Raw genomic sequence first — 26,851 nt, forward strand, 5'->3', positions numbered from 1 at the left:
GACCTAGGCGAGATCATAAAAAGCCAAAATATAACACTGAATATAAATATGGTCAAAGCCATCATAATTTTTATATTTATTATTTTTATATTTATTATAATAAATAATAATAAAAATTTATTTTTATTTATATCCCGCCTTTCCACCAAGATTGAGGCAGCTCACAGTAAAGATAAAAATACAACAATATAACAATACTGTATAGAATAAAACCATTACATCTCCCACCAATACAATTTAAGTCTTTATAATTATAACAATAGATTGACATTCAGATTATTAAAAAACTCAAACAACAACAAAGAGATGGGTACATAGAATATTCTGTATGGAGTCCATGTCAATGGTAGACTAAGTGGGTTATTCCGGGAAGGTCTGTCGGAAAAATTTGTCTTGAAAGCCTTTCTAAAGATGTCAAGGTTGGTAATGTTTCGGATCTCTTCCAACAGGCTATTCCATAGTTTGGGAGTGACAGATGAGGTCCTCTGGGTAACTGCAGTCAGCCTGGTCTTTATTGGCTGCCATAATTTTTTCCCAGAGGACCTTAATGCACAGGGTGGATTCTATGTAAGAGGTCTATCCTGCAGGTAGGTTGGACCCAAGCCATGAAGGGCTTTAAAGGTCATTGCCAACACCTTGTACTGTGCCTGGAAACTAATAGGCAGCCAGTGAAGAGATTTCAGTATAGGTGTTATATGGTCACCTCTTGCTGTCCCGGTGACCATTCTGGCTGCCATATTTTCAACCAACTGAAGTTTCCGAACTAGGTACAAGGGTAGCACCATGTAGAGCACATTACAGAAATCGAGTCGTTAGGTTACCAGTGCATGTACTACTGTTGTTAGGTCCCCCGGTTCCAGGAAAGGATGCAGTTGGTGTATCAGCCAAAGCTCATAACAAGCACTCCTGACTGTCGCATTCACCTGATTTGACAACAGAAGTGACGAGTCCAGGGGCATATTTCGCATCACCATGAATAGGTAGATGTGAGCACTAAACAGAGAAGAAAGCTGACAGAAAATCAACTCATTTGAGACTTTGTGCTGGAGAAGAACACTGAGCATACTATGGATCGCCAGGAAGACAACAAAATGGGTATTGGAACAGATCAAGCCTGAACTCTCCGTAGAAACCAGGATCACCAAACTGAGGCTGTTGTACATCATGAGAAATCATTACACACTAGAAAACAACATTTGGAAAGGTTAAAAATTAAGGATTAATGTTAATGTTAAAAGAGGGACATGATATGCCAGATTGTGAGCCTGAAGGAACTACGCAGAGCAATTGAAGATAGGAGGTCTTGGAAGATCGCGAGACAAACCCGAAGGCAGTTAACAACAGACTGAGAAGTAGAATTTGGATGCTCTCGAAAGTTCCTACCCTTGCTTGCTTCCAAGTAGTCTAAACCTTGTTATTTCTGAGTAGGCATTCAGAAGTGTAATTTTATGCTTGCTTTGTGGTATATATACAAAGGGGTGGATGCTCCCAGAGCTTGCTGCTAGGTTCCAAGAATGACTTTTCTGTGATTCTGAGGATAATTTTCATTATATTTAGTAGCTGTATGGATTCCCCCACCCCTAGTCACACATATTTAAAATTCATGTGATTCAGCTGGTGGTATTATATGGCCCTGTATAGATGGGCTTTTAAGTATGTCCTGGCGACGTACTAGGGTTGCCTCGAGGCATTGCTTATATACACCCCGCAACCCTAGTACATCGCCAGGCCATCAAAATGGCGGCGCCCTGTCTACATGGGTGCCACCATTTTGAAGCAATGGCTGCATCGTGTCCAAACGGTGCGGCGCAGACATTACGTTTTGGCGCTGCTGCAGAGCGCTTGTGGCGCCCTTTCAACGGCGCCAGAAAGAGCTCCGTTTTGGAGCTCCTTTCTCCGTTTGTGTTGCTGGCGCAGCCTTTACACAGCTGCACCATTCTCTCTTTCCCCACTGCTGTTGGGGTGTCCTTGGGGCATGAAGCCCCAAGGAGACCCCTTTCCAGGCCGTGGGGATGCGGCATTTTGCCGCTTCCCAGCGGCCTGGAAAAGTGGCGGATTGGGGCCTCTGGGGCTGCCGCTGTGGCAGCTCAGGCCCCGATCCGTCGGGGAAAGGGGCAGGTGCAGGCCACCCCAAAGGGGCGGTCTGTATCCCGCCATATATTAGGGATTCAATAGACTGCTGCAGCTGCCATTGTGCTCTGGCCAATTCAACCTGACAAGGTTGTTTTGAGGACAACATAAACCATTCTGTAACGTCCATCAGGTCCTTCAGTGAGGAAACCAAATACAAATTGGAGAAAAGATGTATTCATTATTGCCATTGTTTAGTTTTTTATTTGCAAAAGGTAAAAGTAGAAATATAATCTTTTATGTTTGACTGTTGTTTATATCCAAGTTAATAATAATCATAACAACTTGGCTCTAAACTAGATTTTATTTCTTGCAAATGATAGTGTCTGGTGTTTCATACATAACAATGCATGTTTACAATAGTAAGAAACTGATATAGAAGTTGTATACATCTGCTTTTCTGTATACAACTTACTCAAGTGAATTTGGAGTTTTTATTGTTGATTTCTGATATTTTTTCACCAGTTGTCTTTGTCCGTCCTCTGAATTTATCCATGAAATGGAAAGCTCCCACATAGTCTCCAGCAAGAAAAAACAATTTTGCTGAAAGGATGCTAGAAAAAAAGAGAAACAGCAAGAGCACTTAACGTTAAACCTCAAGATATGTTATCCCTGTTTGATACACATACACAGAGTTCACCTGGAATACTGTGTCCAGTTCTGGGCACCACAAATCAAAAAGGATGTTGACAAGCTGGAGCATGTCCAGAGAGGGGCAACTAAAATGCTGAAGGGTCAGGAAACCATGTCTTATAAGGAGAGACTTAGGGAGGTGGGCATGCTCAGCCTGGAGAAGAGAAGGTTAATGGGTGATATGATATAGCCTTGTTTAAGTATTTGAAGGGATATTATACTGAGGATGGAGCAAGCTTGTTTTCTGCTGCTTCAGAGAATAATACACAGAATAATTGATGCAAGCTACAGGAAAAGAGATTCCACCTAAACATTAGGAGGAATTTCCTGACAGCAAGAGCTGTTCAATAGTGGAACACACTCCCTCAGAGAGTAGTGGAGCCTCCTCCTTTGGAGATCTTTAAACAGAGGCTGGTTGGCCATCTGTTGGGGATGCTTTGATTGTGAGTTTCTGCATAACGGGGGGTTGCACTGGATCACCCCTGTGGTTTTTTCCAACTCTATGATTCAATTAGTTGGTTTATCATCGGATGTTTCTTTTTTAAAAAATAAAAGAAGAAAAATGTTTACAGGTGTCTAATTAATTAAAATTATATAAAAATAATTAAAGGAACATCATGGCAGATAATTAATATATATGAATTGCCACCATAAACTGAAGTACTAGATTAGTTTCTTCTTGGAATCACATCTATTTCTCCTCAAACATCTACCAGCTTTTCAAAAACTTGTTTGTACCAGATAAAATATTGTCTAAATAGTTGCTAGTTTGACACATCTGTGCCAAATTGCTTGCCTACCCCAAGCAACTACACAGAATAATTCAAGAAATGTACATCACAATTCCGTTTAATATCATAAAAGATCCTAGAGCTTTCTTCTTGGCTGGATGCTGCTTGACTAATACCTCTAAAATATGGCTTTGGTTTCTTATGAAATTAAGCAAGGCTTGATTTTTTAAAAATTCCTTCAGCTATTATCAGACTTTTAGAACAAGAGAATGAGAAATGGATGTAAAAAGGAAAACATGCTACAGTTACCTTTTAAGTGCACTGAAAAAGTATATGCTTCGTGGCATATAGACATATATCTGATCCCGCAACACAGCCGACACAATTTTTTCAGCTGCATATTCTGCATCTAGAATGGGCAGAACATGCGGCCACCTGAAAAAAGACATTAAAGAAGCACAGTTTTGAACAGTCAGACTTACCCCATTTTCACTGTTTGATTTAGATGTGAATGCTAGTAATGCACCATTTAGTCACAATAAGTCAGAAATGACTTGAAGCCACACAACAACAACAACAACAATGCACCACTCTATATACTCAAGAAATTTCCTACAAATGTTCCAATAAATGACAGTCATTTGTGGAAGCATTCAAGGTTTTTAGAAAGAAGACATGATACTGTATTTCATACAGTACACACAAATGTTCATACAGCACACTAACAGGTTATACTTCACATGAAGAATGGCAAACAAATTAGAAATTTACTAAGTGCAGCTTGTCTTACAATATAAATACTATTATGGGACATAACTGTGCCATTCAATTTTGTATGCTCAAAACTGTCACATTTACATACTTACACACTTACATGCTTCATACTGGGTAACATTATTTATCATCATTATCTACTCTAACTGATAAAGACTCCAGTTTAGGATTTCTTCCTCATCACCTGTGACCTTTGGCATGCAAATAATGTGCTCCACCACAGACCTATGGTCCCTCCCAGGGAGGCTGCCAGAGAAAAGTTCTTAAAATACACACAAAGTTAACACTAGAAAGCTTAATCCAACCCAGTTCCCTATATAAGTCTGTGATTCAGAGGTCCTCATATGAAATAATGTTCTTATACTGAGTGAGACCATTGACTTATCTACCCCAATAATACTAGGTGGTCGCTCAACATTTTAAATGAACATCTTTACTAGTTTGGATGCTGGAGATTTATTTGGAAATTCTTTGACTCACTTCGTAATTCTGCATGGGACTTTTGACTTTATGCAGCTTTTAAACCAGCAATTTTAACCAAGTATTTCAGGGAAATGATACATTAAATGTTTCTATAATGCAAAGGTCACCTTCCCTTGGTTAATGTGTTTTTTTTAACAATAAACTCTTAATTGCTGAGCCATTTCTTTCACATCAGTTCCTAGTGAAATTGTTGTTGTGTGCCTTCAAGTAGTTTCCAACTTATGCTGACCCAAAGGAGAACCTATCACAGGTTATTCTTGGCAAGATTTATTCAGAGGGTTTTTGTCACTGCCTTCCTCTGAAGCTGAGTGTGTGACTTGAGCAAAGTTACCCTGTCAATTTTCATGGTTGAGCACAGATTTGAACACTTATCTACTAGAGTCTTAGTCCAACATTCAAACTACTGTACTGTGCTCACCCTCTCTTAGCATAATATTTAATCAACAAAACAATGCATTTTACCCTATAATGGGAAATCAATTTAAATACACTTGGACATAAAGAGTATTGTTCTCAACCACAGGAAACATTATAAAACTATATACCTATACTCCAAAGAACAATAACTGTCAGCACAATTAAAGCACCTCTGTCACGTTCCAAGAAAAGGACAGACCCCCCCCCCCAAAAAGGTGCAAAATTACAGGATTTCTGTGGCTCTTTATATGCATGTATAATAATTACTAAGAGCATTAAAAACCAATTCACTAATTTGCTTAGGGCAGACACTAGGCTAATGAGCATATGAAAGGGAATGTGCTACATATGCTGTCTTTCAGAAAAGAATTTGGTGACAAACTGCATTTTTGCCATATCAACAATTTCACATTTCTGTTAAGAATTGTGAATGTCCTCTAGACTCAGTTAGCTCAATTCATCTCAGTTTAATTCATTTTTTCAGGTACCTTTCCTCCCTGCAAAGTGCTCAGAATTCATCTAGACTTTTGGTATTTTCCCTAACTTCTTTCACTCCTGTTTCTGTTTTGTATGTATCTCTGTGTCTGTCTTTGTTCCTCTCTGTGTGTATTAAATGAGCGGCTTTCTGTTTCTGGTGTATTTAAAGGCAAGTCTAGTGCTTTTCTTAATGTCTTTGCTATGTATCTCCACCACTTGTCAGCTGTTTTGCCACAGTTTGTTCTCCTTTTTATGTTCCTGATTTGGAGAGATTTCCATTTTTTATAGGTAATGTTCTCAATTCTGCTCATTACTTTGTGAGTGCTATTTTAATAGGTATTTGTATAAGCACATTAGAAAGGGCATCCATATCATTTCTTTTCAACCTGTGGTTAGATTAGTCATCTTCCAGTAAAAACGTATTCATTCTGAAGGAAATAGCAAACATCATTAGCCCCAAACATTCATATGCATCCACTAACCTATCATGCAGATATCTATTTATGCAAAATTTATTTTCCACTACAACCTGATTTCAGAAGGATCTGGGTACAAGGGAAACTCCTGTCATGTTTCAATTCATCTTCGTTATACAGGCAATCATTTTAAGATCACAGGCGTGGAAATATATGAAGTTAACTCACTTTGTTTGACAGCCATCAAACATTCCAGTGTTTATAAAATATGGGCAGACAATTGTGGATTTAACACCGGTCTTTCCCATTGACAACAATTCTACAGCTAGAGATTCAGCGAAGCCAACAGCTGCAAATTTACTTGCACAGTAATCTGTAAAGTGAGAGGAAAGAACCAGAAATATTGTAGTAATGTGACATTTGTATAAAGCAGAATATTTTTCCTATTGGACATCATACATGTCTATCACCAGCTGAGTACATAAAAATCATGCAGGTGCTTGTTAGTGCCTGTTTGGGACATCCAAAGCTGCTTTAACTTTCCCCATAACTAATCCTCTTCAAAGTATACATTGTGTTTAATACAGTATTCTGAAACGTTTACATTTTCCATTGTTCCTCTCAATTTATCTGTGTTTCACTTGTTTTATCTATCATTTTAGTTCTTGCCAAACCAGCACCTCACAGCTTAACACTGATACACGAGTGATATTGCATCTAAAAACTCCTTTATAGACATGTATGAACCTATCACACCATACTTACCAGATGTTTTTAAAAAAATATTTCTGCCATCTACCTCTTTATGTCTCCATTATAGTATGTGATCTGGTTACCAATACCATGTACAAAAGAGCCCATTGTTAGCGTTTCCCAGTTATTTCAAATACTTCATGAAAAGCTACAGGAGGCTTCTGTTTCTTGCCTGGCACCTACCTTGCATATGAAATATTATCTGACAGACTAATATATTATCATAGGGGATTTCCCATGGTGTTAGACCTAGAAAGATTATACTTCTTGCTATTGTTTATTCCTGTTTCCATTCACATCTGTTGACTAGAAACATGAAATCTTCCCAGTTTTGGTAGCCCCAAGATCCTGGCAGCTGAGTTATATTTTGTTATTGTTTTCAATTTCATCAAACCAATTTCTGTGAAAAATTAAATAATCACTGAAAAATGTAGGATTTACTATTCATTTTAATATGAAAATCTGGATGCAGCTGTTTTAATAAGCAGAATTTGCCACAGAATATGAAGGGAAAGCTTCTTGAATTATGATGGAGCTGATTTCATTCCAGAAGATCTAATTCTAGCTCCCATCAATGTTAGGTCAGTTCAGAGGTCTCAGGGTCAGCCTTCTCCAACCAGGTGCCCTCCAGGCATGTTGGCCTACTGCTCCCATTAACCTCAGGCAGCTGGCTAACTGTGATGTATTTGACACATCTAGGAGGCACCAGTTTGGTGAAGCCTGCTGGAAGCCTTGGTGAACAACAATAACATCACCGGCTCATAAATTATTTGAAGCATCCTATAATTCTTGTACTGGATGTCTCCTACTGCCCCATTTGCAGAGCACTGGAAATGGCTTCAGTCTAACTGTACAGATTTCAGGTAGCGTGAGGGCCCAGAGTTTCAGCTTTTACTGTTTTATTCTGTGAAGTGTCATGTATACTGACGGCGCTACATCAATAAATGGTATACAAAACATCTATTAGGTAAAATTGAGGATTGGATTGCTGACAAAGATTTGCTAATGGAAGAACAAGCGGGATTTAGATCAGGTAGATCCACTATGGATAATTATCTTATTTTACACCATCTTATCACTAAATACATGTCCGATGGAAAACAACTTTTTACTACATTTATTGATCTTAGAGCAGCATTTGACACAATCAACAGATATATTCTTTGGTCCAAATTGGCAGAAATGAACATGGAGCCAAGATGCCTTTTTCTGCTTAAAGCTCTCCATTCAGATACCTGTTTAAGAGTGCATACTGGTCCCAGCGGTGCATTGTCCAAAAAAGTTAACGTGAATAGAGGAATATGACAGAGATGTATCCTGGCGCCTACTCTACTCTATTTAATTTATATGTTAATGACATTCCTGGTTTTCTTTCTTCTACATCGGTTCATACTCCCAAGATAGATAATATGTATCTTAACGTTTTGCTTTATGCCAGAACCTAGCCACTTATTGTTCTCTTAACTATTTAGACGGCTATTACAGAACCTAGCCACTTATTGTTCTCTTAACTATTTAGTTATTAACAAAGATAAGCCTAAAGTAGTGGTACTTGAGAAAAAGTGCAAAAAATACAACTGGTTCCTGGAAGGTGAACGGATTGAACAAGTCAATTCATATCTGTACCTAGGGCTACTTTTCTCAAATACAGGGAAATGGACAAACCACTTTAGAAGAAATAAACGGAGAGCTATTGCGAATTCTGGTGTGCTTTATAAGCTGATAAGTAACAATCATCCAAACTACCCTAAAAGTTTATAAAGCCAAAATCTTACCCATTTTATCTTACGGTGCAGAAGTATGGGGCCACTTGAAAGCTCCCCCTTTGGAGAAGGCACAGAGTTGCTTTTTAAGAAGGATCCTTGGAACTGACAAGAACACCCCAGCCCAAGCAGTGAGAACAGAACTTGGGATCTATTCAATACAAGGCCAGGTTTGGATAAAAGCACTTAATTACTGGCTAAAGATCTCCAAAATGGATTCTAGAAGATTCCTTAGACTCTGCCTAGAGGAATTGCTGGCTATTGGGTTCCCTAATTTTTGGGTTTGTCAGCTATCCCTGGAACTGTTCCAATTAGGCTTTTCTTCCTCTTACTTTCTTTCAGTCGGGCACGCAGTTCAGGAATCCCTAAAACAAAGGATCTGGGACATCAATGTGCAATCAGATATAGCCTTGTTAGCTGGGTGTAAATCTCTTAACTGGTTAGCTAAAAATAAAATTGTATTTGGCCTAGAAAAATATCTTGAGTTGCATTTAACACAGAGTCAGAGAACAGCCTTCACCAGAGCTAGATTCGGACAACTGAATTCAATGGTAAGAACAGGATGGTTTCAAAAAATACTTGTCATGAAAGAATATGTATTTGTGGAGCTTCAGCTATTGAGGATACTCCACATATCCTGTTTGACTGTTGTCTTTATGATAAGGAGAGATCACACTTTTTGCAACCATTTTTGGATAGAATGACCTACTGGGAACTTACTGCAAAAGTGTCTTATCTTTTCTCTGGAGAGAACATACATACAGTGCGACGTGTAGCTAAATTCATAGTTAATGCTACTCGCCTGAGAGATCAATTTATTATACAAAACGGGGTTTCGTGTCATGGTGATGAGTTCATTTAAACATTTTTATTGTTATCTCCCACTCTGTTTTAGCCAGTTTTATTTTAGATTATTTTATTTATACTATTTTATTTTGTATCCCATTTTATTAAATTTGCTTTTATTTAGTCTGTATTTGTTTTAACCCCCTATATGAATTGTCATGCCTCCAGAGCATCTTTGATGCTCTTGAGACATATATTTAGTTGAGATTATATTAGCTTTTCTATGTATTAGTTTAGAAGGGGAAATAGAGATCTACACCTTTAAGAAAGGCAAGGATTGTGGGAAATCCCAGGGTCTCTTACTGTCTCCCTCTAGTTAGTTTCAGTGTGTAGTAAGATTTCAGCCAAGTCAAACCTGGAGAGAGTATTTTCCTTTGACAAAAAGATAAGTCCACAAAAGAAAAGAGATAAGTCCACAGAGAAGAAAGAGAAGTCCTCAGAAGAAGAAAGATAAAACTCACCAAGAAGAGAGAGCAAGGTATTCGAAAAGGACTGTTGAGAAAAAGATCAGTTTCATATTTTTGTGTTTATAACTAGTAAAGCTTTTGAAAACGTAAGAAATTTGTGGACAAGTCTTTTGTTCTGGCTGTGATCCTGAGAGCCAGAAGCCTTACTACACCCAAAGTCCATAGTATTGCTCTTGGGACAAAACATGAATGTTAAGTGTGATCCAGTTTTATCTCTGTATGCATGCAGATATTTTGATATTTTTTATCTTGTATTTTGTAACTGTATTTTGTATTCCATTGATATGGTCAGCTGACTAATCAATAAACTTGTTGTTGTTGTTATGTACATAAAGGGAGCATCAGAAAATTTTAAAATATGTATTGGGCATTTCTGCTGAACCACTAATAATAATAATAATAATAAGTTTTATTTATATTGTCCCGCCTCTCCCAATGGATCGAGGTGGGATTAAAACAGAATTATACAAACACAATGATACTAATAACAGTTATTTAAAATCACAATATAAAACACATCTCATCTAAAAACAATTGGTATAATGTAAAAAAATTATCACAGCCTGAGGTAGACTCCTGATCGGGAGGTAACGAACTTGTTAAATCTAGAGGTAGTTAGGAGGGCAACATTCACCCCTTTTTACCTTTCCATTCCTGTTCTCATCCAGTGACAAAAAGGTAGATTGTAAATCCACCATGAAGGGCCCTGAGACCTGTGCTTGTATCAGCACCATGTATTTTGATGGTGGAATTAATTGAGACTACGAGGCACTGCAGCAGATTCTACTAAAACATTCATTCCAGTTGAACTCTCCCAAATTTATGTGGCTATTGAATGTGTTAGTGTTAGTCTCATCAAATCCATCCATACACGTGTCTTCTACACATTTGACACAAATATTGAGCACCAAATCAAATTAACCCTTTGAACTAACATCTGGATTACTGTATTCCCCACTCATCCCTTCCAAAGTATGAGTAGAAAACCACTGCTAAAACAGTGAAAGTACTGCATTTTTTGTACCTCCAGATAGTTCTTCAGCACACCTGCTGTGTACTAACCTGCCAGTCCAGTGACACCAATCAATCCAGCTGAGCTAGCAATAGTCACCACATGTCCATGATTAGAGGCTACCATTGCTGGAAGAAAGGCTTTGACAGTCTATGAAGAAAACACAGGAAGACAGTCAATCATATTATAGCAAAAGGACATGTGTGTGCCATATGCTACTATATTAGTTGTGAGAGAAGAATATCTCTTTGAAAACTTCATAAACCTCATCAGGTAGCGAAAGAACCATTTTACAATCTGTTCTAATACTACTTTAGCATCATCAGATTAACACTACCTCATAAGAGTATCACTGATAGATATTTACATAGGGAATGTATTATGAATGATATTGCAAGACAAGTTGTTCTACTTCTTCCCTAGTTATTTTATTAAAAGATATAGTGCTAAAGCATCTTGGGGTCATTTTCTAAATGAAATGCCCTGTAATGAAATGGCGTTCTCACAGACAACCAGGGTATGTCACTTATATGCTGTAGTGGGTTTTGCAAACAATATTTTCTACATGTGGTTTAGCGTCTGCTGATAGATGCAATGGGAGAGGGGGAATTGCAGAGTGCACGTGTTTGGTTAGCAGACTTTTTGCTAATTCTAAGTGGTTGAACTTGTCTTCTATGTTATGTCCAATGTGTAAATGTTGTCCAACTAGTATTGTTATGACAGTGTAAGCCAAGTTGTGTCTTATGGCATACAAGGCTGCCCTCCTATGTAAATATCTTCCTTCAGAAGATAGCACTGCAGCATCACCAGACGAAGGTCATATGTTCTTGATTCACTTGGCATATAATACCAAAAGGGACATTTACCCTGGCAGAACCAGTTCTTCATCAATACTTAAATCAATATCTGGTATGCCGCACATACTGTATATACTCATGTAAAAGTCTAGACATTTAGATCAAAAATTGACCCAAAAAACCAAAGTCGACTTATCCACGGATCAATGTATATACTGTATCTTAAATTTTTATTTAAACAAAGATACAATCCCCTGGGGAAAGTCAAGAGCATAATCTGCTCAGGAAGCACAGGACCCCCCCCCCCCCACTACTCTCTCATCCATCCAGCCTTAAGAGTGAGCACAAAGATTTATGTCTGCTTGAATTTTGGAAGTTATTTGACATTGTTTTGCTTTGTTTCATCCTTTAGATCCTTTGTTATATGCCACTAAGTTTTATTCTCAACTTATCCAAGGGTCATATCAAAATTTTGGCACCCAAACCTGACCTCGACTTATACATGAGGTCGACTTATAGTTGAGTATACACGGTACTTTAAAACTGCCTAACATAGTCTACATATTCTGAAAGGCAGCCAGTTTATCCACAACTCTACACATCACTCTTCTTTCTCTGTTCTTGAACCTCAAGTAACTTATGAGTGTACAAAATCTGTCCAGGTTCATCACTGCTCTGAAATTACAGCACCTGGAGCCTAGATGGCACCATTCTTCCAAGCTTTATGCTGTCCATGATATACCCGTTAGGAGCAACAAGCCAATGTATAATTCCAGTTCAGTGATGTCAGCTTCTACATTGATTTTCATTTCGTCCTGCATATCATTTGTTAACAGGGCTTCCTTGTTTGCATCCTTCTTTGACAATGGCTATTCATGAATAATACCTCTAGCTGCTCTATAATGAACTGTTTGTGGATCTTTATGATCCTGCCTGTTTCTGTGCTTGATCCTTCCTGGATAGGATCAAGTGATCATGCACCTGCTTTCCTCCCATGTTTGAACAGGAAGATGAGTTTGTTGTCATCTGAGTACTCACAACCAGCTTCTCTCCATAAAACATGTCTCAACCACAGAATGGTTGGTATAGACATTTTAAAGATCTTCATCCATTATACGGTGCAGGACATAAAAGGATTTTCGTGGTTAAATGCAACAAACCTATTGGGACAACTTGTCTCAACTGTCTTGGCTGTAAAATAACTAGAACATAATTCTAGTGGCCTAAGCCTAGGGATACTGTTTAAAACCCTTCAGGTGACAATGCTGCACAATGTCTATCTGTATGTCTAATTCTATATAGATTCTGCAACAAAGCATGACTTTGAAGTAATAAAACATCCCATCTGCTATGATGTTATAATGATATTTCATTATAAAACATCATTACTGATGAGGTTTAAACCATACAAATATATTAGAAAGTATTAAAAAATCCACATTGATTCCAATGCTCATCTTCTTCTAATATTCAAAAATGTCCTCTTGACATTTACTAAGTTTGCATTGGTTTTTAACAATGGTCATCTTTATTCTGTCAGAAATTGGGAGAGTAATAGTAGATGTGGAAGCATTTTAAAAACTTCATTCTAAAGAACTGTTAATACTATTATTAAATCCAAAAGTGAATATTTTGCAAAGTACTTTTATCATTAGAACCATCCACTGATAAAAATGAGCAAGCTGACAAACTTTGCATAGATAGTCTTATGCAGATGAAGTATCTGCTCTTTATATGACCAGTCTAGATTATAATGTAAGACATTCAATAGTGCCAAGTTTCTTTGTTATCTCAAGTATGAAACTCAATATAGGGTATAAAGCACATCTGCACTTTCTGCTCTTCTATTATCCACTAGAGGGCACTACCACCAAAACAATAGGAAAAGACTACAAGCTCTGATCCAGCCTCACATCTTTCAACATAAGAATATCAGTAGCAATAGCAGCCTTGTTTTTTGTTGTTGTTTCTAAAGAACTATGTTACTGAAGAGTTTTCACTATCTTAAATCAATGTTATTCATCTTTAGCTAACTCCTACTTCTGGGAAGTAAAAGAGACAGATTTATCACAGAACTTTTTTTTTATTCAAAAAGTCTCACGAAGAACAGTTTGACAAACTAAGGCTGCATCTACACTGCCGAATTAATGCAGTTTTGACTCCTCTTTAACTGCCATGACTCAATGCTATGGAATCCTGGAATTTGTGAGATATTCAGCTTTCTATGTCAATAGAGCTCTGGTGCTACAACAAATCCTAGGAGTCCATAAGTTAGAGCCGTGCTATTTAAAGTGGTTTCAAACGGCATTAATTCTGCAGTGTGCAACAGTCTTTATCCCTGTGTGAGATGCATCTTGCATCATCCCATTCCTCCAATTGCAGATGGGCTCAAACATCTTAATTGACCATGTTCAGGAAAGGGGAACACGAGGCTCTTCAGATATCAGACTCCAAAGGCCAAGGATGGTGGGAGTTATAGTCCAACAACAACTGAAAAGTCATACATTCCCCACCATTGTCTATCTAAGCATCTAGACTCTCCATTCATACCTCTGGAATTAAGAGTTATACAAATCTTTATGTGTCATTTATCACATACCCACAACAATGTCCATAATGTCTAGCTGCAAAAAAGCTGTAGAATATTGTACATGGTCTAAATGTTGCAAGTTCCTCATGAAACTGTTAGGTATTAACTACATTCTACTATGCCACTCTGAACATACTCAATCTCTTCTGATTTCAGAAGATAAAAAGAGTTGAGCCTGTTGTGTGTCTATCCATGATTTAGAGGATAGAAAACAGATTGAGATCACTGGGATAAAAACTAAAAATGAGAGAAACAATGGTGACCTCATTGTGGTGGTCTATTATAGGACCCCCCACCACACTCGAGATTGGGATTATGCCTTCCTAAAACAAATGACCAAAAAATTATTAAGGAGAGATACAGTAGTAATGGTAGACCTCAACCAGCCTAATATTTCTTGGAAATCCCTTCTAAGACTTCCCTTCTTAGCCCTTCTTCTGCTCTATAAACTCAACTCTTCTATTCTATCCTGGACTCCAGAAATTTATGCCCTCCCCCCCAGCTCCCTTCTGTTTTCCCAAAAAAATCATAAAAATTAGCATGGCTAACACAGCCACGTGTTGCATTTCCTCCAGTTCTAACATTCTTTTCCTGAAACAAAAATGCCTTCATTTTTTACTGAATGTCACAGAACGAGAGGCATTCACCATCACGAATTCTAATGGCCTATCTATTTACCTAAACCATATTTTGATTTTAGTGTTAATTGAAACATCTGTTTATTTATTTATTGAACTGATATCCCACCTCTCTCCTAGGATGGGAATCTACTGAGGGGAAATTGCTAGGAAAGCCTAGCAAATTAATCCATCAATACGTTAATTGGCAAGTTAATTCTAAGCTCTTTTACCAATATACAAGATAACAGAAGCTAAGCTGACAGAGCTTTAGTTCTCCCATACCCTGAATCCAGTGGTGGCTACTTTTCAATCCTCTATGAGAAGAGAGATTTTAATGATTTTTCCCTGTCCCATTCCCTAGATGTCACTTTAGAGAGCTACAGTCTTTAGCAAATAATATTCTATCCTGACCACATTTCAATTTAGGTTAAGGCTATCAGGTAAATCTCTATTTACATTCCATAAAACACTTGTATTAAACCTTCTAAGGGGCTAAACAGATGGCCATAAAGGGGCAGCTCCACACTGCCCCTTTGAGTGCCGGATCGGGGCCATGGCATGTGGTTGCCATGGCCCTTATCTGGTGCAAAAAGATGCGGCAAATGCCACTTCTTTTTGCTCTGGAAAAAGGGTGCCCCTTTTGCTGCCACCATGGTTCTTCTCCACTCCTGCAGTGTCTAATTGCGGCACTGTTCCCACACTGTCCGCCGTCTGGGCAGGCAGGTGGGGTGACTCTGGCTTGGGGGTGTCAGGGCGTGCAGCCGCCACCCCCCACACCACCCCCAAGCAGGCTCTTACTGCTGATCTGCTTTCCCCCTAACTGACCAGTGCTATAAGACTTCTGTTTACATATCAAAATCAAATCCATGTTCAAATGTGCTTCCAGAATTAATTTAAAATCTGTTACCCAAAAGTGGGCCATTGTGTTCACTTCAATGGTCTTCTCTATCAGCAAGTCTGGACAATCCAAGAATTTCTTCCCTGTTACAATGCCAGCATTGTTAATCAGGATACTAACATCACCAACTTCTTTTTTCACCTAGAACAATGACAGTTTTACACAGTAAGTTCCAAGTTATGACATTTTAACAAATGTACAGTTAAAAAGGAGAACAATCTGTAACCAAGAGCAGCTCTGTTTAAAAAAGGATTGGCAGGATTCTTATATCTCATGTGGTTGAGATATTGCTCTAAGAGTCCTCCTTAGAAATCTCCAACATTCTCATGGCTTTTTAAAAAGAAAAACTCTGCAACAGGAGGTTCTCACAGTCAAATTCCTACATTTTTTAATTAGTAGCACACTCTGTGGCCTAATTATAATCAGTATGGTTCCTTTGTGAAGAGGTGGCAGATTGGGTTTCAATGGCTTTGCAGAGTGTATGTGACAATTCTTAAGCAAACAGGGAACTATTTGCAAATGGTGAGTGTTCCTTCACTGATAAGAAACTGCAAAGTAGAGGCAACATTTTGTGATGCAGCATTTCATATAGCAAAACACAGGACACATATTAGAATAAGGATCACGGTAAAATCTGTACCATTCAGTAGTTTCAAGTGCGTCAGTAGTTTCAAGTGGAAAAGTGGTAATTGATGGATGTTGCTTTTTGCTCCCAGATCTCAAGTCTTGACAAACAGAAAAGCAGGTGAGTTGGGAAAAGTGGGCTCAGAGAAGATAAAAGTGGGTTGAGGGTGGAGGATTTGTCACATCTATCCTATTCACAATTCTTTGCTTCACCCCACTCACACTTTATAGAAATTGATTTCTGCTTTAAATGTATAGTCACTTTCTCACAATTAATAAGCAGAACAGTCCAGGGATAACTGCAGTTCCATGGATCATCAATTGGGGATAGAGTATATGTTGCACACAGGCTGCATTGTATTTTTTTAAAAAATTGAAATAAATCATTCCGTATCTGAGAAGACTAAAACAACCCATTTAAAATGAAAAAGAACCTTCTTTGCCAGAGATAAAGCATTACTATGACAAGAAGCCTGTGTGATTACAAAACAAATGCACAGACTAGTGATTGTGCTTTTTGCCTCGTATTTCAAATTGTACAAGAACCAGAATTGTTTTTTCAAATGAAAGCTGGAAATTTGATGGAATGGCTTCTGGGGGGTGGAATGTCCTTCACCGCCTGTAGGCACTGCATTCATTGTTTCATCTCCTGAAAAATCAAAATATCACAATAGCATGTCCCAAAGTGCTTAATAATTAAAGAAAATATTGCGTGAAGTACATATTTACCTGATCTGCTGTTCCATAAATCTCCTTTCTTTTACTGCAGTCACAAATGTAATCATGTACTCTTTCAGCTCCAATTTTTCTTGCCAGCTTGGCAGTCTCTTTATTCCCTTCTAGGTTGATATCCCAGAGAACCAACGTGGCTCCAAGACGAGCAAATTTTAAAGCCATAAGCCTTCCAATTCCACTTCCAGCTCCAGTTATAAGCACTATCTCACCAACAACATTCTTCTTCCGCACAGGGATAAATAATAAAACAACAGCCTCCAGTGTAAAATATATATGCAGAACAATGAATCTGAGTGTTTCCAGGAAAAAATTCATGTTGAGGAAGTTTTAATTTTCCCAAATAGCTGTTGAATAATAACAAACATTAGTTAAACACAGTTGTCACCAATACATGTCAAAGCTATATCACCACTCCCCATTGCCAACTGGCATACTTTTTGTGTTAATCTTCCAGGTGACACTGTGCCTCTTTTAGTCTGACTGCACTAGTTTTGCAAGCCACAGTGGTTTCTTTTCAGTGACAATTCATATTAAGGGAGTACGCCTGACTCACCCCATGCAATCCCTTCTACTAGTTGCTGCATGTCCCATGGCTAAGAGCCAGGAGGCCCAGCTACTTTGATCAATGATTTGTGCATTTCAATCTGCCACCCCATGAACCCTGCCCCAAGGAGAGGCAAACCTGACAGTGTGATTACACTATGTAAAAAGTGCACAAATATAACTACACATGTAAGCAGAAACATACACATAAAGGAGAATACAGGAACATGTCTATTATGGTAATATGCAAGTAAAGTTGTAGGTGTGTTCTTAATACTTCTAGCCTCCAGCTTACATCCCTGATGAATCCCTCCAATACAAAGTAGAGGGTACAACCCCCGCCTGTATGGACAGGTTACTCACCTGTAACGGTATTTCTTCGAGTGGTCAGCTGCGAATTCATACAAATGGGTTTCACTGCGCCTGCGCAGTGCTGTTCGGATACTTCTAGAATCACTGGGGAAAGTACACTTTGCAACATATAGAAACTTTTTGGCGGTAACCCCGCCCCCCTCCTATAAAGCCCCGGTTCCCGCTCTTTTCCCCAGTTCAAAAATTTTTTCCCGCCAAGTAGGCGATGTAAGACAGAGCCAAAGTGAGCAGGACACCGAGGGGAGGATGGGCGGGATTTGTATGAATTCGCAGATGACCACTCGAAGAAATACCGTTACAGGTGAGTAACCTGTCCTTCTTCTTCGTGGTCTCTGCGAATCATACAAATGGGTTTAGACTGACAAGCTTAGGTATACGGCGGAGGGAGTGTCCTGAAACCCAAGCTATGGTAAACCAAGGTAAATTTATTATAACAATAAACCGTGGACCATAAAGAGTCAGTCCTGTTTTTTGCACAACACTCAATGCAGACATAATATTTAAGGCATAAGGAGGGCATGTACGGTCACGCACGACCAAACCCAAAGGCAATATGCAAGCATAACCCACAGTTACAGCGAATCATAACTCTGCAGAACCTGAGGAGAAATTGTAAGGTCATGCAAGACCAATCCCCCTGGAAGCGAACACAAGTGAGCACATTATAGACCAATTCAAAGGCACAAGACACAAGATAAGTCATCAATGCAACCCAGAAACCAAGACAGCCCTCCCAAAGGCTGCGTCCCGGATTGCCCTGGTGTCCAGTCTATAATGTTTTATAAAAGTCAATGGCTGGGACCAAACAGCAGCCTTGCAAACATCATCTAAAGGAATGCCAGCCAGAAAGGCAGAGGATGCTGCAACCGCCCTGGTCGCATGCGAGCAGACCTTGGCCGGTACCGGTTTACCCGACAGTTCATAACAAAGGCGGATGGTGTTAGCCACCCATTTTGAGAGTCTCTGGGGCGACACCGGCAAACCCTTTCTTGGTTCCGAATAGCACTGAAAAAGTCTTTCGGAACGGCTCGAACCCATGGTCCTGTCCAGATAGAAAGCCAAGGCTCTCCTAACGTCCAGCATATGGAGGCTGCGTTCCTCCATAGTCGATGGGTTCGAAGCCAAGGTAGGCAACACAATGTCCTGACACATGTGAAAAAAGGGATACCACCTTAGGGAGGAAGGTGATATCAGTCCGGAGTACCACCTTGTCCTTGTGGAACCGGAGGAACAGTTCATCCCTCCGCAGGGCACAAAGTTCTCCTGCCCGGCGAGCCGAGGTGATGGCCACCAGGAAAACAGTCTTCCAGGTTAAGAGTCTTAAGTCTGCTGTGGCCAAGGGCTCAAAGGGCTTGGACTGGAGGGCAGCCAATACTACCTCCAAGCTCCAAGCCGGGGCAGGAAGAGATACCTGGGGGTAGAGGTTATTACATCCTTTTAAAAAGTTTTTTACCAGAGGGTCCCTGAAAAAGGAAGGCAAACCATCATATTGAAAATGTGAACAAATAGCAGACAGGTAACATTTTATGGAAGCAAGGCACAGCCCCGCATCCACCAGTGACATCAAGAAATCCAGCACCACTGGCACAGTGATGCTCTCCGGCGACAAACTCCTTTCAGCAAGGAATGAAAGGAATCTCTTCCATTTGGAGGCATAGGATCTCTGGGTTGCAGGCCTATGCGCGGCACGGATCACCCTTCGCACCGAAGGTGTCAGCGCCGTCAATGCAGGAGCCTCCAAGCCACCATCGGCAACGAGTCGATGTCAGGATGCCGAACCCTCCCCCCTTGGAGGGTGAGAAGGTCCGGCCTCGGCTCCAGCCGGAGAAACTCGCCGTTGGAAAGGTGCAGAAGCAGCGGAAACCACAGCTGTCTCGGCCACCAGGGGATGATGAGGATCGCGTCGACTCTCTCCCTCGACATCTTGGACACCACCCTGGTCAGCAGCGGAAACGGAGGAAAGGCATAAATCGTTTCCCAGGACCAGTCGAAGGCGAATGCATCTCCGAGAGGACTCTCGTGTCGCACCCGAGAACAGAACTGGGGACAGTGGCTGTTGGAGGCTGTCGCAAACAGGTCGACCTGGGGAGCTCCCCACCTGCAAAATAGGTCGCCGACTGTCTCTGGATGAAGCCTCCACTCGTGGCAGGTTGATGTCCTGCTGAGCTGATCCGCTAGGGTGTTTTCTTCTCCTGGTAGGTGAATCGCCTGGAGGAGAATGTGTCTGTGGATGCACCAGTCCCAGATCCTTAACGTGATGTCCAAGAGAGTTCTGGATTTGGTGCCTCCCTGTTTGTTGACATAGTACATCACCGTTGTGTTGTCGGTCCTGAGTAGAATCACCTTGCCTGAGACAGTGGATTCGAATGCTTTCAAAGCCTTCTCGACAGCCAACATTTCCAGCGCGTTGATGTGGAGCGCACGTTCCTGCAGGGACCACTTCTCTCTCACGCATAGGTCCCGAAGGTGTGCACCCCAGCCTTCCATCAACGCCTCCGTCGTCAGGGTCATTTGCGGTTGAGGCTGGACGAAGGGCATACCTATGCACACGTTTTGGGAGTCTAGCCTCCAGAGGAGGGAGGAAGTCACGGCCCTCGGTACGGTGAGCCACCTGTTTGGTGAGTCTGTCAATGGGTTGAAAACGGAGAGGAACCATGCCTGAAGAGGCCTGAGGAGCAGTCGTGCCCATGGGGTGACGAATGTAGTGGAGGCCATGTGTCCCAAGGCGACCTGGATGTCCCTGGCTTTGAGTCTCCTGCGCGAGTGGACGGCGCGCACTGCGGCTGACAGGGCCTGAAAGCGGTCCTGAAGAAGGTAGGCCATAGACTCTTCGGAGTCGAGAACGGAGCCGATGAAACGGACCTGCTTGGATGGGGTCAAGTGGGACTTCTCCAGGTTGACCACCAGTCCCAACTCTGACAAGAGGTTTAGGGTAAAATGAATTGCGTCCTGGAGCTCCGGTCTTGACGGGGCTGTCAGCAGCCAGTCGTCGAGGTAAGGAAAAACGCTGAATCCCTTCTGATGGAGGTAGGCTACCACTGGGGCCATGCACTTCGTGAAGACTCGAGACGCTGTGGCCAAGCCGAATGGGAGCACATTGTAGTGGTAGGCGACGGAGCCGATGGCGAAGGCGAGGAACCTGCGGTGGGATTCCCTTATCCCGACGTGGAAATAAGCATCCTTCAGGTCCACCGTCGCGAACCAGAGGTCCTGCTGGAGCAGAGGCAAAATGGAAGCCAGCGTTACCATGCGAAAACGTCTATATCTTAAGAAACAGTTCAGTTCCCTTAGATCCAGTATGGGTCTGATTCCTCCATCTGGCTTTGGAACCGTGAAATATCTGGAGAAAAAGGCTTTGGGCCACAAATCCGGAGACAAAGGAGAGATGGCCCCTTTTTGAAGGAGGGAGCGCACTTCGTCGAGAAAGGTGCCTGAGGGGGCAGTAGAAATAAAAGCTCCGGTGGGCGGGAGCTCTTCGAACTCGAGGGTATAGCCCCTTCGGACGATGTTTAAGACCCAGGAGTCGGAGGAGATGGAGGCCCATGTGGTGGCAAAGGGCCTCAGAATGTCAAGGAAAAACAAATTAGAGGAGGCGAAGTGCGCTAGGGATCTTCATGCCCTTTTCTTCCCCTGGTCGGGCTCCTGTCGGCGGTTTTTTCGGTACCGAGACTGGTTGCGACGGCCCGAGGAAGAGGACTGCTGAGGGGGGTAGCCCTGCCGCTGTGACCCCTGTTGATGGAACTGGCGTTCCTGGTAAGGAGACCTCTGGGACTGACCTTGGTGATGTTGCCAGGGACGAAGACGCTTGCGGAAGGAAGAGGGGCCCGGTGTGGACATGTCATGCTTGCGAGCGGCCGCCTTCATGCGGAACGTCTTGTTGAGCCGTTCATCCGTGTCGGCGTGGAACAACCCAGAGCCGTCGATGGGCATGTCCTCAATAGTAGACCTCACGCTCTGATTGAGGTCCGAGCCGCGGAGCCAGGCATGCCTTCTCAACGCGATGGAAGCCGACATAGCCCTTCCAACGCATTCCGTGACGTTCCTAGCCGCAGTGATCAGCCAGCTGCCAATCGAGTGGGTCTCATCCCTGATCTCGATCAAGGTCCTCTGTACCTCATCAGGAATGTCCGGCACTATCGGGGAGATGCCCTCCATCAAGGTCTGGACGTACACTCCCATGCAAGCCGTGTAACTAGTGGCCTTCGCCGCCAGGGCCGCTGCTGCATATGCCTTCTTGGCCAGGGCGTCTATCTTCCTGGCTTCCTTATCCACCGGGCTGGTGGTTTGGCGTTGGGTGGAGGTCTGCTGGGCACCTTCCACTATAGCCGAATTCTGGCGAGGATGGGATATGAGCCACGGAGCATTGGGGGCCGCAACCTTGTACAGCGACTCGATCTTCCGCGGAGGCCCGAGAGGTGAAGAAGGAGAGTCCCAGGAACGCTTAAGGATCGTTTCTAAAGATGGAAGAAACGGAACACACGGAGGTGTTGGAACCCGGCCATGGACCCGACGTTTGACTGGGTCTGCTGCATCTGCCTCCGGATAAACAAGATCAATGTCCAGGGCCCTGGACATCTTAATAATGTGCTCCGCGAAGGAACGGACATCATCCGATGGGGAGGCCGCCTCCGGGTAGTGAAGATCCTGCGGCGATTGGTGCGGGAGGTCTTCAACATTTGAAGGGTCTTCTGTCCCGACCGAAGCGTCCGCCTCAGAACCGGAGGACTCCACCTGCACAACGATATTCTGCCTAGGTCTGTCAGCTGGTCGCGGTGACGGCTGGAGCAAAGCAGCTCTGGAAGCGGGAATAGGATGCCGATGGTGTTTCTCTAGCTGCGAAACCTCTCGGGGACGATCACGGGGGCGATCGCGTGAGGACACCCTGGACATCGCGACGTCCCTGGACACCTTTAGGTAGAACTGGTCTGCCTCGGAGTCATAGAACAGTCCATCATTGGCAGGCACCGGTAAAGGAGACAGAGGAGCTGGCGATGAAGACCTCGGGGGCCGCTCACTCCGCGCTGGAGAACGAAGCGCTGGGGATGGAGACCGCGAGGGTAAACCCCGAGAAGGAGATCTTGAAATCCTGTCCCGGGCGTCTTCCTCATTCGAGAGGAGAAAGGGAACGGTTGTTGTCGCCGACGGTCCCGGGGTCGACAAAGTTTGCTGAGCCTCCCTGGGAGAAGGTCTATCGGACTGAACCGTCAGGGTGTCCCGCCTCGGGGAATCCGGACGGATGCGAGGGCGAGTCGGGCGCTCCGCTTCCTTAGCCACCTCAGGCTCCTTGCGAGGGCGTTCCTTGGTATGCTTTGACTTCTTGGAAGCCGTAGCCTCTGATGTTGAATCCGATGCTTTCCTTTTCTTGGATGACGCGGAGCCCCGCGGTGCATCCGGAGGAAAGAAGGGGATAGGCGACTCCGTGAGCCTTCCACCCAGTCTGGGCGCATCCTCCTTACGGGGGGGCTGCCTTCGCCCTGGAGGAGCTGTCCCTGGCGGTACCCGACCCATCCTTCGGGTCCGACGGAGCTTCCTTACGGGACCTGTGCTCCGATGCCGGCCGCGAGGTCTTAGAAGGGGTATCCCGTTTCCGAGACGAAGTCGATGCGGCGGCCATACCCACAGACCCAGATTTATGCGGGTGCTTGGTGGGTTTGGTGGTGGCACTGGGCTTGTCAGATCCACGGGCCACATTTGCCTCGGGGTTGGGCTCCCCGGAACGATCGGATGTTGACGGGGGCGCACTTGCCGGACCATCCCTGGCGGAAAGAGCCGCCGAAACAGGGGCCACAGGGGCCGAAGACGGGCGAGGATCCCCTTCCCGGATCTTACCCTGGGCTATCGCTGAGGTGAGCCGCGATTCCCAGTTCTTCCTGGCCTGGGAGGACATCGATTTGCAGAGGGAGCAGGACTTAACATCATGGTCCTTCCCGAGGCAGAAAAGGCAGGAGGTGTGGGGATCCTGCACCGGCACTTTCCCCCCGTAAATGTCACACTTCTTGAATGGAGGAGACATCGCTACCGAGGTCGACAGATCCAAAAACGAATTCCAAAATCAAGGTCAACAGTCCAAGAGTCCAGTACACGGGGGAAGAAGAAACGCCAAAGTCCAAAAAACAGTCCGAGTCAAAAAACCAGTGATCCAAAAACGAGCTAACACGAGCGAAGTTCCAAACAGCAGCCAAACGCGGCGGAAAAAATGGAACTGGGGAAAAGAGCGGGAACCGGGGCTTTATAGGAGGGGGGCGGGGTTACCGCCAAAAAGTTTCTATATGTTGCAAAGTGTACTTTGCCCAGTGATTCTAGAAGTATCCGAACAGCACTGCACAGGCGCAGTGAAACCCATTTGTATGATTCGCAGAGACCACGAAGAAGAAACATGTTTCTGTGATACCCACCCCAGTCCCCAAAAATGGGACAAACATCTCATTTTCTATGTATTTTGTGAAAATGGAGATACATGCAAATTGGAGCACATAAAATGGAGATGCAAACCTAAAGACACAAATATTTTTAAACATCTGGACACACATGCAAGCCTTGCATACATATTTCAAGCCAGTGTGGTTTTGGTTATACAGAGTTCACATTCAAAATTCACAAGGGCCCTTCTACATCAGTGATTCCCAAACTTTGGTCCTCCAGGTGTTTTGGACTTCCACTCCCAGAAGCTCCAGTCAGCTTGGCCAAAAGTCAGGAATTCTGGGAGCTGAAGTCCAAAACACCTGGAAGACTAAAGTTTGCGAACCACTGCTCTAGGTAAAGTGCCCTGACAATATGAAAGACGAGTCACATAGAATAGTGTGAGGTTCACAACTCTCACAAAAGGAAGAAGTCTCTGTGTGTGTGTGTGCATGCTGAAGTAACTCTCCCTCTTCAGCCCCAGGGTATGCATGGTCACCAATGCCACACATAGATTCATCCACCAGGGTTACAATATCTAGAGTATTCAAATTTATAAGCCAGTGGTGTCATACTTTCCCTGTGAAAATGGAGATCAATTGTTTGTGGAAGTAATGGATGGGGCTGGTGCACCAGCTGCTGCTAGTATATGGGATGTCAGAAAAGACTGGCTAGTAGTGAATACAGATGCTTATTCTTCCGTGAAGACAAGTGTTTGCTCTGTTTGTAAATTGCCTCTTATACTTCCAGAACCATCTGTGGGCTGCATCCTGATATCTAAGACTGCATCTCTATCATGTTGACTTTTGCTTTGTATTATGTTGTGTGATATTTTCCTGTATTTCCGTTACTTGTGTTATTCACAGGTATACCATAAGGGAGAGGTGGGACATGACCAATTCCCCCTGAAGTACATGAAGTCCTCTCCAGAGGATTCCTGGGGAATCAGTGGAGCATGTGAACCCACAGAAGAGAAGCCAGTGGTTTCAGGGGAGAAAACCTAAGGAAGGTGCTACTGGTTGGTATCTGCTAGACAGCAATATAATCCTTACTCCTCCCCCGCCCTCCCGTTGTGATGTTTGGTCCCACAGAGCCACATCCTGACAGCTGAAGTGCCTGTGAAGACTAGCTAAATGGCATATAAGGCCAGGGTTGGGGGGAAAAAACCAAACCCAACCACCTCAGGGGGGGAGTTTAAACCATTTTTTGTTTAAACAAGGTTTGTTGTTGTTGTTCTTGCATTAATGCATATGACTATGTTAATATAGGTCTAAATCAGAAAATTAAGTAGCAAAATGGAGTTTAGATGTTATGGCCACTAGCTTAAATAATTGTTCTTTTAAAAGTGCTCCTTTAAAGCAAGTTGTTTTTGGTTGAACTTGTGTTAACTGAAGGATTCATTTCTGAATGACATTTCTTGCACTAAAAAATAAAGTGATTAAAAAGAAGCAATTGACACTTGATACTAGTCTTACAATGAACAACTGACAATAAAATGTTAAAGTTTTTTTTTTTTAACATTCAAACACTCATTGTTCTTCCAGTAAGCAGGTTGGAAAATATTAATAATAGCCAGACTTTTAAATATATATATATGAACAATCAAACAGGAGTGTTGTTTCGTTTTAAAGCCATTTGTTTTAAACCGACCTGGTTTAAACCAGCCCAACTTGATATAGGCACCACAGCTTAACATGTAAAGTGCAGCACAAAACTATGCCTGACACCTTGGCGTGTTACAGACGCGCCAAAGGGGCGTGCTAGGGTTAGGATGGGGTGTGTTAGGGTTGAGAAGGGGTGTCACTTCCTGACGTCCCTCAACCCTAATACGGACCAAGTCCGTACAAAATGGCGGCACCCGTCCACACGGGGGTGCCATTTTGACATCGCGGACGCATAGCGTCTGGACGCCGCGAGGCGGAAGTGACGCCGCGAGTGCTCGACTAGTGCCTCGCGGCGCCACTTCTGGGGCCCAGAAAGAAGCCCCATTTCGGCGCTTCTTTCTGGCTGCACCTGGGAACCATGTGGTTTGGCCACTGTGGTTCCCGGATGCAGTAACCGGCGGCGGCAGCAGACCGCCCGCTTTGGGCCGTCTGTAACTCGCCCTTGACACTCTTTATCTAGGATAAGGGAAGCTGGGGCAATGTAGAGGACTACGAAAGTGACATAGTCAAATGTTTTACTCTAAGTCTTGAATCAAATCTCAAGTCCTTGCAAGATACTTTCAAGTCAATTCTGAAATTGAGTTACAACTCAGGGAGCCAACTTTAACAGAAAAAAAGGAGTTGGGTCACATTTGTCAAAGGCGAACAACAAATGTGTTAGGAAATGGGCTTGAGGCAGGAGTGGAGGCGTGATCAGCAGCTGCACT

General features: G+C 42.8%; 1 protein-coding gene across 5 annotated transcripts in view; it reads right to left on the reverse strand.

Moving 5' to 3' along the window:
• Nucleotides 1-2,307: 2,307 nt before the first annotated feature.
• The window catches only part of LOC121928351 (epidermal retinol dehydrogenase 2-like), a 39,925-nt gene continuing 15,381 nt past the window's right edge, over nt 2,308-26,851 (reverse strand). For all 5 annotated transcript variants that reach the window (XM_042462908.1, XM_042462907.1, XM_042462910.1 and 2 more), the window contains 6 exons: nt 17,161-17,510; nt 15,817-15,948; nt 10,953-11,052; nt 6,290-6,434; nt 3,804-3,929; nt 2,308-2,684 (listed from right to left, as the gene is read on the reverse strand). In XM_042462908.1, coding sequence (XP_042318842.1) covers nt 2,546-2,684; nt 3,804-3,929; nt 6,290-6,434; nt 10,953-11,052; nt 15,817-15,948; nt 17,161-17,481 — 963 coding nt within the window. In that variant the 5' untranslated portion in view covers nt 17,482-17,510 and the 3' untranslated portion in view covers nt 2,308-2,545. The remainder of the gene's footprint in view (nt 2,685-3,803; nt 3,930-6,289; nt 6,435-10,952; nt 11,053-15,816; nt 15,949-17,160; nt 17,511-26,851) is intronic.

This window comes from Sceloporus undulatus, chromosome 4, assembly GCF_019175285.1.
Source record: "Sceloporus undulatus isolate JIND9_A2432 ecotype Alabama chromosome 4, SceUnd_v1.1, whole genome shotgun sequence".
Classification (NCBI taxonomy): domain Eukaryota; kingdom Metazoa; phylum Chordata; class Lepidosauria; order Squamata; family Phrynosomatidae; genus Sceloporus; species Sceloporus undulatus.